Source organism: Podarcis cretensis (assembly GCF_951804945.1).
Source record: "Podarcis cretensis genome assembly, chromosome: 15".
Lineage (NCBI taxonomy): Eukaryota > Metazoa > Chordata > Lepidosauria > Squamata > Lacertidae > Podarcis > Podarcis cretensis.
In genome coordinates this window covers 2097192-2111605 of record NC_137185.1, presented here as the reverse complement: position 1 = coordinate 2111605, position 14414 = coordinate 2097192, and the positions used below count along the sequence as shown (strand labels likewise).

General features: G+C 46.6%; 1 protein-coding gene across 4 annotated transcripts in view; it reads left to right on the top strand.

Annotated features, from left to right (window-relative positions):
• The window catches only part of SSH2 (slingshot protein phosphatase 2), a 132488-nt gene that overhangs the window by 109177 nt on the left and 8897 nt on the right, over nt 1-14414 (top strand). For all 4 annotated transcript variants that reach the window (XM_079955397.1, XM_079955396.1, XM_079955395.1 and 1 more), the window contains 6 exons: nt 935-1129; nt 6282-6375; nt 7329-7457; nt 9989-10035; nt 10734-10884; nt 11147-11343. In XM_079955397.1, coding sequence (XP_079811523.1) covers nt 935-1129; nt 6282-6375; nt 7329-7457; nt 9989-10035; nt 10734-10884; nt 11147-11343 — 813 coding nt within the window. The remainder of the gene's footprint in view (nt 1-934; nt 1130-6281; nt 6376-7328; nt 7458-9988; nt 10036-10733; nt 10885-11146; nt 11344-14414) is intronic.

The following is a 14414-nucleotide window of genomic DNA, read 5'->3' as shown; positions in this document are numbered from 1 at the left end:
AAAGCCCCCCCCCCGCCCCACCAGAAGCTTACTAAGAGATTCATAGAACCATAGAATTGCAGAGTTGTAAGCGGCCCCCAAGGGGTCGTCTCATCCAGCCCCCTTCAATGCAGGAATCACAGCTAAATGCAGAATGAAGCAGCATTTGCTACATTTATTTTTATTTATATATAATAAAGCAATTGCATTCTGTGAAATAGGAGGAAAGTGGTGGGTGTGGTGTGGGTTGTATGTGTAACTGGAGAATCCAGGTATTGAGCGTGGGGCTCCCTTCTTGCTCAGCTCCCCTATAGGTCTCCTCTAGAGGTGCTCTTGCCTCAAAAGGTGGAAAAAATATAGCCAATACTAACAGCTAAGTGTTGTTGTTGTTTACTTTTTATTTCTAATTTTCAAAAGTTTACAAGTTGATGCATACTAATAGCCAAGTGTGATTATTTAGTGGAAAGCAAAAGACAAGTTTTGCACCTTATCATTTGACTTCGTTGATTATATAGCACAATCAGAAGGACTTCCCAGCAGAGAAGCAGCTACAGTATGCATTTATACCAATAACCAGTAACCTAGCCTGGCTGCATCTCTTTGGAGTCCAGGTACCTTTGATAGGCTATATGATTGACCAGACATTTCTGTGAAGCAACAGAGAGATCTCCATTTTATTTTATTTAATAAAATGTTGAATGTATTAGGAAAAGCAGTTCCAAATTATTATTTTTCCTACTTTGTAATCATGCGTATTTTCTTTGGATTGATACAGTTTCTTTTGAAAATAATAATAATAATAATAATAATAATAATAATAATAATAATAGCAGCAGTTAAGCATGTCATTTCTCCCTGGCTCAGCTGTGGGCCCTCTCCGTCCTCTGGCTGTTCCTGATTCCCTGACTTCTTTCCTCTGCTTTTATTTTCTCCCCCCTCCACCTGCTCCATCCAGGTCTGCCCTGCAGAGTCTCCACAAGGCCTGCGAAGTGGCTCGCATCAACAACTACTACCCGGGGAGCCTTTTCCTCACGTGGGTCAGCTACTATGAGAGCCACATCAACTCAGACCAGTCCTCCGTCAATGAATGGAACGCCATGCAAGATGTCCAATCCCACCGACCCGATTCGCCTGCCCTCTTCACGGACGTGTGAGTAGGGCTGGGGACGGTTTTGATTCCTTACCTGCCTTCCACCCTAACGTCCCGGGGCAGGTTGCAGCCATTCCAAGTTGCAACATTAAAACAAATAACAGTCATGAAAGTAAGAATGGACCTGCTGGATCAGGCCGGTAGTCAGTCTAGTAGTCCAGCATCCTGCTCTCACAGTGGCCAGCCAGGTGCCCATGGGAAACACACAAGCAGGATTCGAACACAGGAGCAATGCTCTCCCCTCCTGCAGTTTCCAGCAACAGGCATTCATAAACATTGCTGCCTCTGACAGCCATCAAAAAAGGGACTCTGAGTGTCATCTAGTCCCAACTTCCTGCAATGCAATTGATAGGGTGGGTCTTGGAAAATATACATCTCGGATGTCAAAGGTCAGCGGGTTTGAGAGCATGCTGGTTTCTCTGCCAGCCTGTCTCGCCTGTCAGCTGGGCTTATTTCGCAAGGCCTATCCCTCAGCCAGCTATAATCATCCTCATCATCGTGATTCGTTCATCACTTCTACATCATTAGAAGTAGTTTCAAAACACAAAAACAGCAAGCACTTTTGAAACAAGATTAAATCCTTGACAAAGTGGATGTCTGTGGCAAAGACCCAGTTATCCATTGGGGGAACAAAAATGTATTCCCTTGCTTCTGGCAAGTACATGTGCTGGGCGCCTCCAGTCGTATCTCGACAGGGGTGCTGTTCCACAGGGCAGGGGCTGCCACACTAAAAGCCCTTCTCCATGTTACTGTGGAGCTGTGCGCTCCACAATACTGTTTATTACTGTTGGATTCATTCATTCGTTAGCTTTCAGACTCAGCTGGTGGTCTCAGAGATATCCATCTAGCCGGGATGTGTGTGTGTGTGTGTGTGTGTGTGTGTGCTTTGGTCTGATCCAGCCAGAGGCTGTGTTCACATACAGGATGATGGCATATATACATGGATGAGAGGTGTTTATTCATGGGCTTCCCAGCCCCAGAGTCCTATGGTCCTTGCTGATAAGCCCTGACTATTTTTACCCACCAGTGATAAGGCCAGAGAGGCTGCTGGAATGCACCCACGGGTGCTGCTGGCTGCGTGGTGCGTTCCATATAAGGAAGCATAGAGCCTGTTACCTTTCCAAGGAAGGTGGAGGGGCAGAATTACAGGCCAGGCTACAGTAGCATATGCTGGCAAAATTGTGCTGGACCAGGACCTCTTCAGGCTGCAAGATGGCTTCTGATGGAGAGGCCCAGTGTGCTGTGGTGGTTGGTACATCTCACTGGGGTTCCCTGTCTGTCCTTGGCCCTGAGATTCAGTGGTGTAGCGGTCAAAGTGTCGGGCTAGGGCAGGGGTCAGCAAACTTTTTCAGCAGGGGGCCGGTCCACTGTCCCTCAGACCTTGTGAGGGGCTGGACTATACAGTGGTACCTCGGGTTACATATGCTTCAGGTTACAGACTCTGCTAACCCAGAAATATTACCTCGGGTTAAGAACTTTGCTTTAGGATGAGAACAGAAATCGTGCTCCGGTGGCGCGGCAGCAGCAGGAGGCCCCATTAGCTAAAGTGGTGCTTCAGGTTAAGAACAGTTTCAGTTTAAGAACGGACCTCCAGAACGAATTCAGTACTTAACCCGAGGTACCACTGTATTTTGAAAAAAGAAAATGAACGAATTTCTATGCCCCACAAATAACCCAGAGGTGCATTTTTTAAAAAAAGGACACATTCTACTCATGTAAAAACATGCTGATTCCCAGACTGTCCACGGGCTGAATTGAGGCCTTAGTTTGCCTACCCATGGGCTAGGGCCTGGGAGAGACCAGGGTTCGAACCTCCAATCAGCCATGAAGCTCACTGAGTGCAACCTTCAGCCAGTCACTGCCTCTCTCGGCCTAACCTACCTCACAAGATTATTGTGGTGGGTTAAATGAGGAGGGGGAGGAAGTTCATGAAGAAGAATCTCCATGGGATGGGGGTAGGCCAAAGGTTTGAAAATGGTATAAGTGCAATATATTCTGAACAAAAGGCTAAGTTAATAGTAAACAATGTGGTTACTGACGAACTTTCCATAGAAAAAGGGACACGGCAGGGGTGCCCGATATCCCCATTACTTTTTATATCAGTCCTGGAGGTTTTGTTGAACATGATCAGGGGGGACCAGCTGGTAAAAGGAGTTCAGGTCGGAGCTAAACACTATAAATTGAAGGCATTTGCAGATGACCTAGTATTGACTTTACAAGAGCCAGACACTAGTACGAAAAGAGTTTTAGAGTTAATTCAATTTTTTGGTCAGGTGGCAGGATTTAAGTTGAACAAACTAAAAACTAAAGTTCTGGAAAAAAACTTAACAAATGTTGAAAGAGAGAGATTCCAAAATGAAACTGGGTTAGCGGTGGTAAAGAAAGTAAAATACTTGGGGATTAATATGACATCTAAAAATGTGAACTTATTTAAAGACAATTATGATAAATATTGGACAGAGGTAAAGAAAGATCTAGAAATATGGTCGAATTTGAAGCTTTCCTTGTTAGGCCGAATTGCAGCGATCAAAATGAATGTATTGCCTAGAATGTTATTTTTGTTTCAGACATTACAAATTGTGGACAAACTAGATTGTTTCAAGAAGTGGCAGAAAGATATATCTAAATTTATCTGGCAGGGCAAAAAGCCCAGAATAAAACTTAAAATACTTACTGATGCAAAAGAAAGAGGGGGGTTTGCCCTGCCGGATTTGAGACTGTACTATGAATCGGCAGCTTTCTGCTGGTTGAAAGATTGGCTACTTCTTGAGAATGCAGATATTCTGGATCTGGAAGGATTTGATAACAGGTTTGGTTGGCATGCATATTTATGGTATGACAAGGTTAAAGTTCACAAGGGTTTCAAAAACCATATTGTTAGGAAAGCATTATATAATGTTTGGATTCGGTACAAGGATTTGTTGGAAAATAAAACCCCTAGGGGGTTATCACCTATGGAGGCTAAGGAGGTGAAGAAACTTAACATGGAATCCAAATGGCCGAAATATTCTGAAATTTTAGAACAAGAAAGTGGTGAATTTAAACTACAGAGTTTTGAGAAATTAAAGCCCAAGGTGCGAGATTGGCTCCATTATTACCAAATAATGGAAACCTTTAAACAAGACAGGAAAATTGGCTTCCAGGTGGAGAAATCGAAATTGGAAACAGAACTGTTAGAACCCAATACTAAGAATGTATCAAGAATGTACAATTTGTTGCTGAAGTGGAATACAATAGATGAGACAGTTAAACCAGCCATGATTAAATGGGCACAGGACATTGGTCATGACTTTATGTTTGCTGACTGGGAACAGTTATGGACCACCGGTATTAAATTCACGGCATGTAATGCCCTAAGAGAAAATATTATGAAAATGATCTACAGGTGGTACATGACCCCAGTCAAACTTGCGAAGATTTATCATCTGCCCAATAATAAATGTTGGAAATGTAATGAGACTGAAGGTACCTTCTTTCACCTTTGGTGGACCTGCCCAAAGATTAAAGCCTTTTGGGAAATGATCTATAATGAAATTAAGAAGGTACTTAAATGTACTTTTCATAAGAAACCAGAGGCATTTCTCTTGGGCATGATCGGCCAATTGGTGTCAAGGAAGGATAGGACTTTTTTTATGTACGCCACTACAGCAGCAAGGATCCTTCTAGCAAAGTATTGGAAGACACAAGAACTCCCCACACTGGAAGAATGGCAGACGAAAGTGATTGACTTTATGGGATTGGCAGAAATGACTGGCAGAATCCGCGACCAAGAGAAAGAGACGGTGGAGGAAGATTGGAAGAAATTTAAAGCTTATCTTAAGAACTGTTATAATATTGATGAGTGTTAAAATGTCAAGGGGAAGGAAGATGCAGAATTACAGCCGAAAATGTTTGATGATTTAAGGTGAAATTGAGAAAGATAACAAATTTAAATTTAATTGGCTAAAATGGTTGCTGAAAAATGGTAAAATAAGGATGTAAAAAGGGTGAGGTATGGGGAAGTCCGAGAAAGGAGGCTTATGAAAATGAGGTTAAGAACTTATATTTGTGTGTTTGTTTGTATTTGTTGATGTTTTTATGTTGTTGTGGTTGTTTTGTTTTAAAACTGGAAAACTAATAAAAATTATTATAAATAAATAAATAAATAAATAAATAAATAAATAAATAAATAAATGAGGAGGGGGAGAACCACCTTGAGCTCCTTGGAGAAAAGATGGGGTATAAATGCAATATATAAGTGAAAAGAATGTCGGAAACATGCCGAGGCAGACCAGTCTCACACAGTATTGTGCTGAGGCTGTATTACAGAAGTTGGTGGGGTGGAAGCTGCGGCTTGCACCGGCCCCAGCCAGCATAGCCAAAGGTCAGGGGTGCTGATAAGAGTTGGCGTCTGCAGGGCCACACATCCTGCCCCGAACCCTTGCTGTAAAGAGCTGTGGCCATTGATCTCGCCCATTAAATCCTTGTAAAAGAGGATGGATGAAGGTCGAAACACCTGTCTGGTGTGGTTTGCTGTGGAGGTCCTTCAGAAGGGGTTGGGGGCCTCAGGTCCAGGGGCCAGGGGAGGCCCTCGAGGTCTCCATCTCTGGCCCTCAGGACTCTTCACACCACACCCTTCACTGCCACTGTCCAGATGGCAGGTAGAGAAGGGCCTGTAGACTTTTGCATGAATTGCTCCAGCCACTTTTGTCGCCCCTGGCTCCACCCACCACTGGCAGGTGGCCCTCGGAAGGTCACCCAGAAAAGAGTGCGGCCCCCGGGATGAAAAAGGTTCCCCACTCAGTTTGTTTTTATTACCCTGCTCTTTGGCCAAAACGGCACCCGGGGTAACTACATACAGTCAAAACAAGATGGTCCCGACCCGCAGCCTCACAATTAAAAAAAGACATGGCACACAAGGGGAAAGGACAGGGAGGGAAGAGGAAAATCAAAACTCAGACCCCTATTTCTGAACAGTTGTTCCTAGATTCACCAGGGGAAGGAGGAGCTTTCAGCAGAGCCGATGGTGTGAGCCTGGCTTCGCAGCTCTCCCACAGAGGCAGTCGGAGGGAATGGGGCTTTTTGTCTTGAAGCCAATGTGTACAGTGCCCCCGCCTGCCCAAAAGACTTCTGAAACTTATTTCTTCTTCCATTTCTCCCCATGCCCCTGCAGCCCAACGGAACGGGAACGCACAGAACGTCTCATAAAGACCAAGCTGAGGGAAATCATGATGCAGAAAGATTTGGAGAACATCACGTCCAAGGAGGTGAGGAAAAGGAGGCTGGTGAGCTTGCCCCCCCCCCCCCAGGTTCCTAAAGAGGGCAGGGAAGGCTGAGTGGGGTTTTCTCAGGGGGAGGGACACCTGGTTGCTGCAACCACATCCTTCAGTCCTATTCCCCATCAGGAGCTGCCAGCTGGAGTGGGGCATGTTGAATCTTTCAACTTTGAAATCCCAAAAATGAGGGGTGCTAAAAGCTTGCAACATGGCTTGGCAATTCAAAAGTTAGTTAGGTTAAAATAACATAATTTAGTTTTGCTTGGTAGGTGGAATATGTGCAAAATGGCATAGAAATCATTAAAAATGATTGTCAAGTACTCACAGTTATATATTAATTATTCTTTAGCATTACCTGACATTTTCAGAAGCCAAAATTAAAATTATTTGGTTTTCCAAAAGTAGTTTGTGTGCTTCTTCATCAAACGTAGACTTAGCAAGTTAAATGTTGTCCAGTCACAAAAAACCCCCAGCAGATTTGAATTCCTCACACCCAAAAGCGTATTTTAAGTGAAGAATTTTGCAAAAAAAAATAGGTTTCACTGTCTGTCTAAAATGACAAGCCCTACTGCTAGAGAGGAGGAATCCATAGATCAATTGCTGCCTTTTTACAGCTTTTGATAGCCTGGGGATCTGACCTTCTTGCTGTTGGAAGTCTAACCCAACCCTTGACTCTTGCGTCTTTTGTCTTCTGTGGGTCTGGCTGCTCCTTAAATGTTTTGTTTGATTCCAGGCAAATTTCATAGAATTTTACAATTGGAAAGGTACTCGAAGGGTCACCGAGAAATCACAGCTAAAGAATCCCTGGCCCTTTCTCCTGGGGCCATAAGAGAAGGGAGGTGGGGGTCGGCTGAAGGATACAGCTACCCCCCAGGGTGGGTGTTTGAGCGATGTAACAATGCACCGTCTCAAAGGCAGCCTCTTCCTCCTCTCTCCTCTCCAAGATCCGCACAGAGCTGGAGATGCAGATGGCCTGCAACTTGCGGGAGTTTAAGGAGTTCATTGATAACGAGATGATCGTCATCTTGGGCCAGATGGACAGCCCCACACAGATCTTTGACCACGTCTTCCTGGTAAGTGTTTTGGCATGTGGCCGCTAGGAATACCCACAAGCTGCTCAGCTTTACCTGCTGTCATCCCCACCCTCTTAGTACAACACCCCCCAAATCTGCTCTGCCATACAGACCGTTATCTCCCTCTTCTGCCTTCCTCCTCACTGCTCCATCATGATTAAGCTTAGCCAGAGTTGCAGAAACCAGCTCTTATTTATAGAGACTGAGATGTCATGTAAGAACACCAGGCCAATGGCCCGTCTAGTCTTGCATCCTCCTCTTGCAGGGGCCAACCAGATGCTTGGATGAAGGCAGCAAGCAGGGTTTGAGCAAAAGAACAACGCTCCCCTCCAGTGGCTTCCAGAAGCTGGTAGTCCAAGGCATGGCCATCTCCAACAGTGGAGGCAGAGCATGGCTGTTGTGGCTGGCAGCCATTTATAACCCTCGCTCCCTCCATGAATTTGTCGAATCCTCTTTTAAAGCCATCCTGTGGGAAGGAGTTCCACAGTTTAACTGTGTGCTGCGTGAAGGAAGCCCTTTCTTTTATCTGTCCTGAATCTTTCAACATTCAGCTTCATTGGATGTCTAATGCAATGAGATTGGGGGGACGGGGACTGCCTACTGTGGGAGCAAGTACAGTGGTACCTTGGGTTACAGACGCTTCAGGTTACAGACTCCACTAACTCAGAAATACAGTGGTAGCTCGGGTTAAGAACTTAATTCGTTCTGGAGGTCTGTTCTGAACCTGAAACTGTTCTTAACCTGAAGCACCACTTTAGCTAATAGGGCCTCCCGCTGCTGCCGCGCCACAGGAGCACGATTTCCGTTCTCATCCTGAAGCAAAGTTCTTAACCTGAGATAATATTTCTGGATTAGCGGAGTCTGTAACCTGAAGCATATCTAAGCTGAAGCATATGTAACCTGAGGTACCACTGTAGTTCCTCAGGTTAAGAACTTTCATAGAATCATAGAGCTGGAAGAGACCACAAGGGCCATCGAGTCCAACTCCCTGCCAAGCAGGAAACACCATCAGAGCACTCCTGACATATGGTTGTCAAGCCTCTGCTTAAAGACCTCCAAAGAAGGAGACTCCACCACACTCCTTGGCAGCAAATTCCACTGTCGAACAGCTCTTACTGTCAGGAAGTTCTTCCTAATGTTTAGGTGGAATCTTCTTTCTTGTAGTTTGGAGCCATTGCTCCGTGTCCGCTTCTCTGGAGCAGCAGAAAACAACCTTTCTCCCTCCTCTATGTGACAACCTTTGCTTCAAGATAAGAATAGAAATCATGCGCCAGTGGCGCGGCAGCAGCGGGAGGCCCCATTAGCTTCAGGTTAAGAACGGTTTCAGGTTAAGAACAGACCTCCAGAATGAATTAAGTTCTTAACCCGAGGTACCACTGCATATGCATTTAAGTTGTTAAGTACGGTACATTTATTACATAAGCAAACCGAAAAGACCCAAGAGAGAGCAGAGAGTGCAGGCAAACCATCTCCCGCAAGGCAGATGTTCAGCATATCCCTGAATCCCTCTCGCCATCCTGGGGCCTGGAATTTCTGAGGTTACCGGAGCGTCCTGCCCACACCCCTATTCTGGGAGAAAACAACAGGAACAAAGGTGCCCCAGGAAAGCTTGAGAACAAACACAGGAAAGGCTTGTTCAGGTCTGGCAGGTGGGATTCTGCTTCCAGGAAAGCCCGGGATGGCGATGCTTTGGGTGGAAGCATGTGATATCCCCAACCAAAGGGTCCTCCTCCTCCTTTTTTTCAAGCTGTGTAAACACTGGGCTACTGAAATGTTTGAGCTCGCCTGGTGCCAAGGCACGTCTCGCGAGGCTGTGCCGGCTGATGAGTCAGCAGCTCTGGGGCTTTTCCCACCCACCCTCCTCTGGCGGGATGCACAGGCCAGGCATCAGTCAGCAGTTTTACGTAAGAAGACGACGTACCTTTTCAGCCCTGACTCTCTCTGCGGAATCAAAAGTGGATAGAGGAATGTTCCCCCTCTTCTCTTGTAACGCGAGAACCCCTGGAGATCCAAGAAAGCTCAATGTTGGAAGAAAAGAAAGCCCTTTTCTCGCGCGGCAGCTAGTTGAACTGTGGAACTCCCTGCTGCAGGGAGCCAACTTGGATGGCTTTGAAAGAGGATTGGACAAATTCACGGAGGAGAGGGGAGGGCTATTGATGGCTGCTGGCCAGAATGGCTCTGCTCTGCCCTCCACAGTCAGAGGCAGCGATGCTTCTGAATCCCAGTTGCTGGAAACCGCAGGAGGCGAGAGGACTCAGGTCCTGCTTGCCATTTTCCCATTGGGGCATCTGATTGGCCAGCTTAGAGAACAGGATGCTGGACTAGTTGGGACATTGGCCTGATCCATCAAGTCTCTTCTGGGGTTCCCTTTCCCCCTTTCTGACACTCCCGTTTCCCAGCCAGGAGCCCTGGGTTCTTTGCCCAATACTGTTCACTCCACCCCCACCCCCCACCCCCTGCTCCATTTGTACACCCTGCCCTGTTCTTGACGTGATTTGATTTCCCCCACCCTGTCTTCTCCCTTTGTGCAGGGTTCAGAGTGGAATGCCTCCAATCTGGAAGATCTGCAGAATAGAGGGTAAGTCCCAGAACATGGCCATGATGAAATGTCCTTCATCCCACCCAGCAGAGAGCAAAAAACCAGTGACGGCCCCCCAGTTCCACTTGGTTGCTGGGGGGGTGTCTTCAGACCAAGGCAGGGATAGCCAGGGTGGTGCCCTACAGACTATTGGGAGTCCAATGACATCTGGGAGAACTCAGTTTGGGAGCCATTTCCTTCTCTGTGGCCTGTCTCGCCACTCTAGGAATCAGCTCTATCACTTTAACCCTTTGGCTGCAGACCCACAGCCCTCCATGTGCCGCTGAAATCTGACTCCCATCATCCCTGGCATTTGACCGTGGTGCCTGTAGGGGCTGCTGGGAGTTGGAAGTCCATCAGCATCTGTAGGGTCCCATGTTGGCTGCTGTGGACCAAAACAACAGTCAGGGGTCTGATGGCCGTGTGTTGGGGATTTATGAGCTGTGAGGGTGGGGATTAGATTACCCTTGGGCGTCTCTTTGACTCTACCACTCTACCATTCTATGATTCTTAGACATTTCCTAGGGGTGAGAAGGAATTGCCTCACCCCTGGTTTTTATTTTATTTATTCTGCTAAACCTCAAGGGCTTCTTTCTTGTCAACTTTGTCCCTTGTTTTGGAAACACAACTGGGTGGGGTGGGGGTGGGGTGTCTAACACCTCCCCCCTAAACCAGCCTTATTGCCCTTTTGGCTTCAGGGTGCGGTACATTCTGAACGTCACCCGAGAAATCGACAACTTCTTCCCTGGCGTCTTTGAGTACCACAACATCCGTGTTTACGACGAGGAGGCAACAGATCTCCTGGCTTACTGGAACGACACCTACAAATTCATCTCCAAAGCAAAGCAAGTTCCCTTTTTATCTTAATATTAAAAGCGTGTCCACATCCATATAGCATGTGGGCCTGTAGCTAAAGATATTGGGTTGTATCCATTGCTAGACTTACAGTCTTCTTCTTTGGTGAGCACTTGTAGACGAGTAAGATTGTCTTCCATATATGGCATTTATTGATTCCGCCTGTGAAACACTCTCTCCCCAGCACAGCCATTTGAGTGATGGGAACTTGGGTAACCCTCTCCCCCTCCCTTTCCCTTTATCGTCTTGCAGGAAGAACGGATCCAAGTGCCTGGTTCACTGCAAGATGGGGGTCAGCCGGTCGGCCTCAACGGTGATTGCCTACGCCATGAAGGAGTACGGCTGGAACCTCGACCGGGCCTACGACTACGTGAAGGAGCGCCGGACCGTCACCAAGCCCAACCCCAGCTTCATGCGGCAGCTAGAGGAGTATCAGGGCATCCTCCTGGCCAGGTGAGTCCAAAACAGCCAAGACTGCACCTCAGCATCCCTGACTATGGGCAGCTGGGAGCCAGAGGGTGTTTCATGGAATGCCAGCATCTGGCTTCTTCTGAATTTCAGCTTTCACACACAGAAATGATATAAATCCTTGCTCTCTTCGATGCAAAGTTCAGGAAACTTTTGGAGCTGCATTAGCTCTCTCTCTCTCTCTCTCTCTCTCTCTCTGTGTGTGTGTGTGTGTGTGTGTGTGTGTGTGTAAAAAAAGAGGGGGCATTTTGGAAGAGCACAAACGCATAGTTTTTAGCTTAGTTGAATATCTCTTTACCCCCCTTTTCTGCAAAAAAAGTGGGGAGAAATCAAAGCATTTTTTAAAATGGGATAAATTGCCAAAAAAATATGTTGGGATGCAGTGAAATCAGTTGTAATGAAAACAAAGTCAGTAAGAACTGTTGGTCATTGAAACTGATGGGGGAACTTGAGGGGGGGTGACCCCAGCAGGAATGAATTAAAACTTAGGTCATCCTTTTAAAAAGCTTTTTAGCTGTGTGCACTCTCTCTGTGTGTGTGTGTGTGTGTGTGTGTGTGTGTGTGTGTGTGTGTGTGTGTGTTTTCCCCACAACCTGCTTCCCCCAAACAACAAAACAACTTTGCTTTCTGGCTGGCTTTCGAGGGGCCTGTGTGTGTGTGTGTTTGTTTGTTTGTTTGTGTGTTGCAGATTCCACCCCCCCCCCCCGCGGCTTCCCCTTCCCCACCTTCTCAAGTTCCTTTTCTTATGCAAAACCAAAGGGGTTGTTTTTGTAACGAGAGACCCCCATCATCTGATTGGGAAAAGATGTCTCAATATGTCATGTGCCTGTGTATTCCTTCTCCCCCCCCCCTTCCAACTGTACACATGTGTGTCCTCGGGTGACCTCCAGAGAGCGGAAAGAGAGAGAGAGGGCTTGTTCCGCCAGAGGGATCCCAGCTCACGGCCACGTGGTTCCCAGGTGGCTTTGCTGTGGATGTCGGGCCGTTTGAAAAAAGTGTGTGTGCGTGTGTGTTGGGGTGGCACATGGCAAGCAGGGGGCGCGCGGCTAGCAGCAGGTTATCTGCACCGGCCCAAACTTCTTAATGTTTGGGAGGTGCTTGCAATGCAGATTCTACAGGGCCCATCGCAGAATCCCATCCAAAACAAACAAAACCCCAATACTTGGCAGTTGCTATAAACCACATTTCAAACATTCAAAGCCCTTTGCGCACAGTTATCTCGGCCGTGATCCTTGCAACAAGCCTGCAAAACAGGCCTGGGATCCTTGAGATGCATTCAACTATGCTCTACTCAAGAGTAGACCTGTTGGAGGTAATGGGCCACAATCAGTTGTGCCTGTTCTGTTCAGTGGGTCTACTCTTAGTAGGACTAAACATTCAAATCTAAGCTTATCTCCCTATTGCACACTGCGGTTGAGGTGTAGAAAACGAGTGGTTCCGAGGCTCACCAAAGTTTTCCTGAGCATTTTTATGACGGGATCCTGATCTGGACAAAGGGGTTTATTAATATGCACTTTTGAAATCTGTGTTAGGCAGTTTTGTCAGTTTTGCTCCACGAGGCACAGGGGAGGGCTACCGATGGCTAAATTCTGCCTCCACAGGCAGAAATGCTTCTGAATACCAGCTGCTAGAAGCCACAGGAGGGGAGAGTTGCTCTTGTGTTTGAATCCTGCTTGTGGGTTTCCCACGGGCATCTGGTTGGCTACTATGAGAACAGGATGCTGGACTAGATGGGCTAGTGGCCTGATCCAGCAGGCTCTTCTTATGTTCTTAATGCCCTTTCCCCACCACCACCACCAGCACCCCCAAAAAAGCAAAAATAGCAGGTGGATGTTTCTTCTCCAAATCATTGAGGTCAAGGAGGTGCTGGCATGGCATAATGGTTAGGTGTGGCAGTATTTGGGCAAACACCATTCCTAATAGTAATAACAATAACAATAATAATTTATTATTTATACCTCGTCCATCTGGCTGGGTTTCTCCAGCTACTCTGGGTGGCTTCCAACAAAACACTAAAATACAATAACCTATTAAACATTAAAAGCTTCCCTAAACAGGGCTGCCTTCAGATGTCTTCTAAAAGTTTGGTAGTTGTTTTTCTCATTGACATCTGGTGGGAGGGAGTTCCACAGGGCAGGTGCCACTACCAAGAAGGCTCTCTGCCTGGTTCCCTGTAACTTGGCTTCTCACAGCAAGGGAACCGCCAGAAGGCCCTCGGCGCTGGACCTCAGTGTCCGGGTAGAGCGATGGGGGTGGAGACGCTCCTTCAGATATACTGGGCCGAGGCCATTTGGGGCTTTAAAGGTCAGCACCAACACTTTGAATTGTGCTCGGAAACGTACTGGGAGCCAGTGTAGGTCTTTCAAGACTGGTGTTATGTGGTCTTGGCAGCCGCTCCCAGTCACCAGTCTAGCTACCGCATTCTGGATTAGTTGTAGTTTCTGGGTCACCTTCCCAAGGATGTTTCCTTGTAATCTAAATAGCGAACAGGGGACGCTGCCTTCAAACCACAAAGGTGAATAGCGTAGAGGAACCTGACTTGTGGATATTTACCAAAGACCCACCAAGTCTGACATTCTGTTCTCACATTGGCCAGCCACATGCCCCAGTGCGAATCCCCCCAAAGCAGTCTCTCTCCCCCCAACTCATGTTCCCCAGCAAGTGATAATCAAAGTTTATTTGTTTATTTCACAAAATGTGTGATTGTATTTAAAAAACCCCTCAAAAGTGGTTTACAGAAAAAACAAAATCAATTAAAAAGATTAACAGCCATAATTTAAGGCCAATACATGCAGAAAGTCATCAGCTGCCTCCACAGTAATTCAGTCCCAAATCTGCAAGAGTGGAATTTTGTGTTTTGGGGTTCTTTCAGGATTTAATATGTCATCTGTCAGTATTCATGACCCGTGTGGGGTGTGCATGCATGCTTTAGTTCTCAAGAAGCGCAGATCAGGTTGTTGCAGATTGTAGAGGCTGCTTTGAGCACACAAATGGTAGTTATGGTAAATATAATTGTGCTCATACAGGAGGCAGTATGCAGCCATTACAATGAGCAG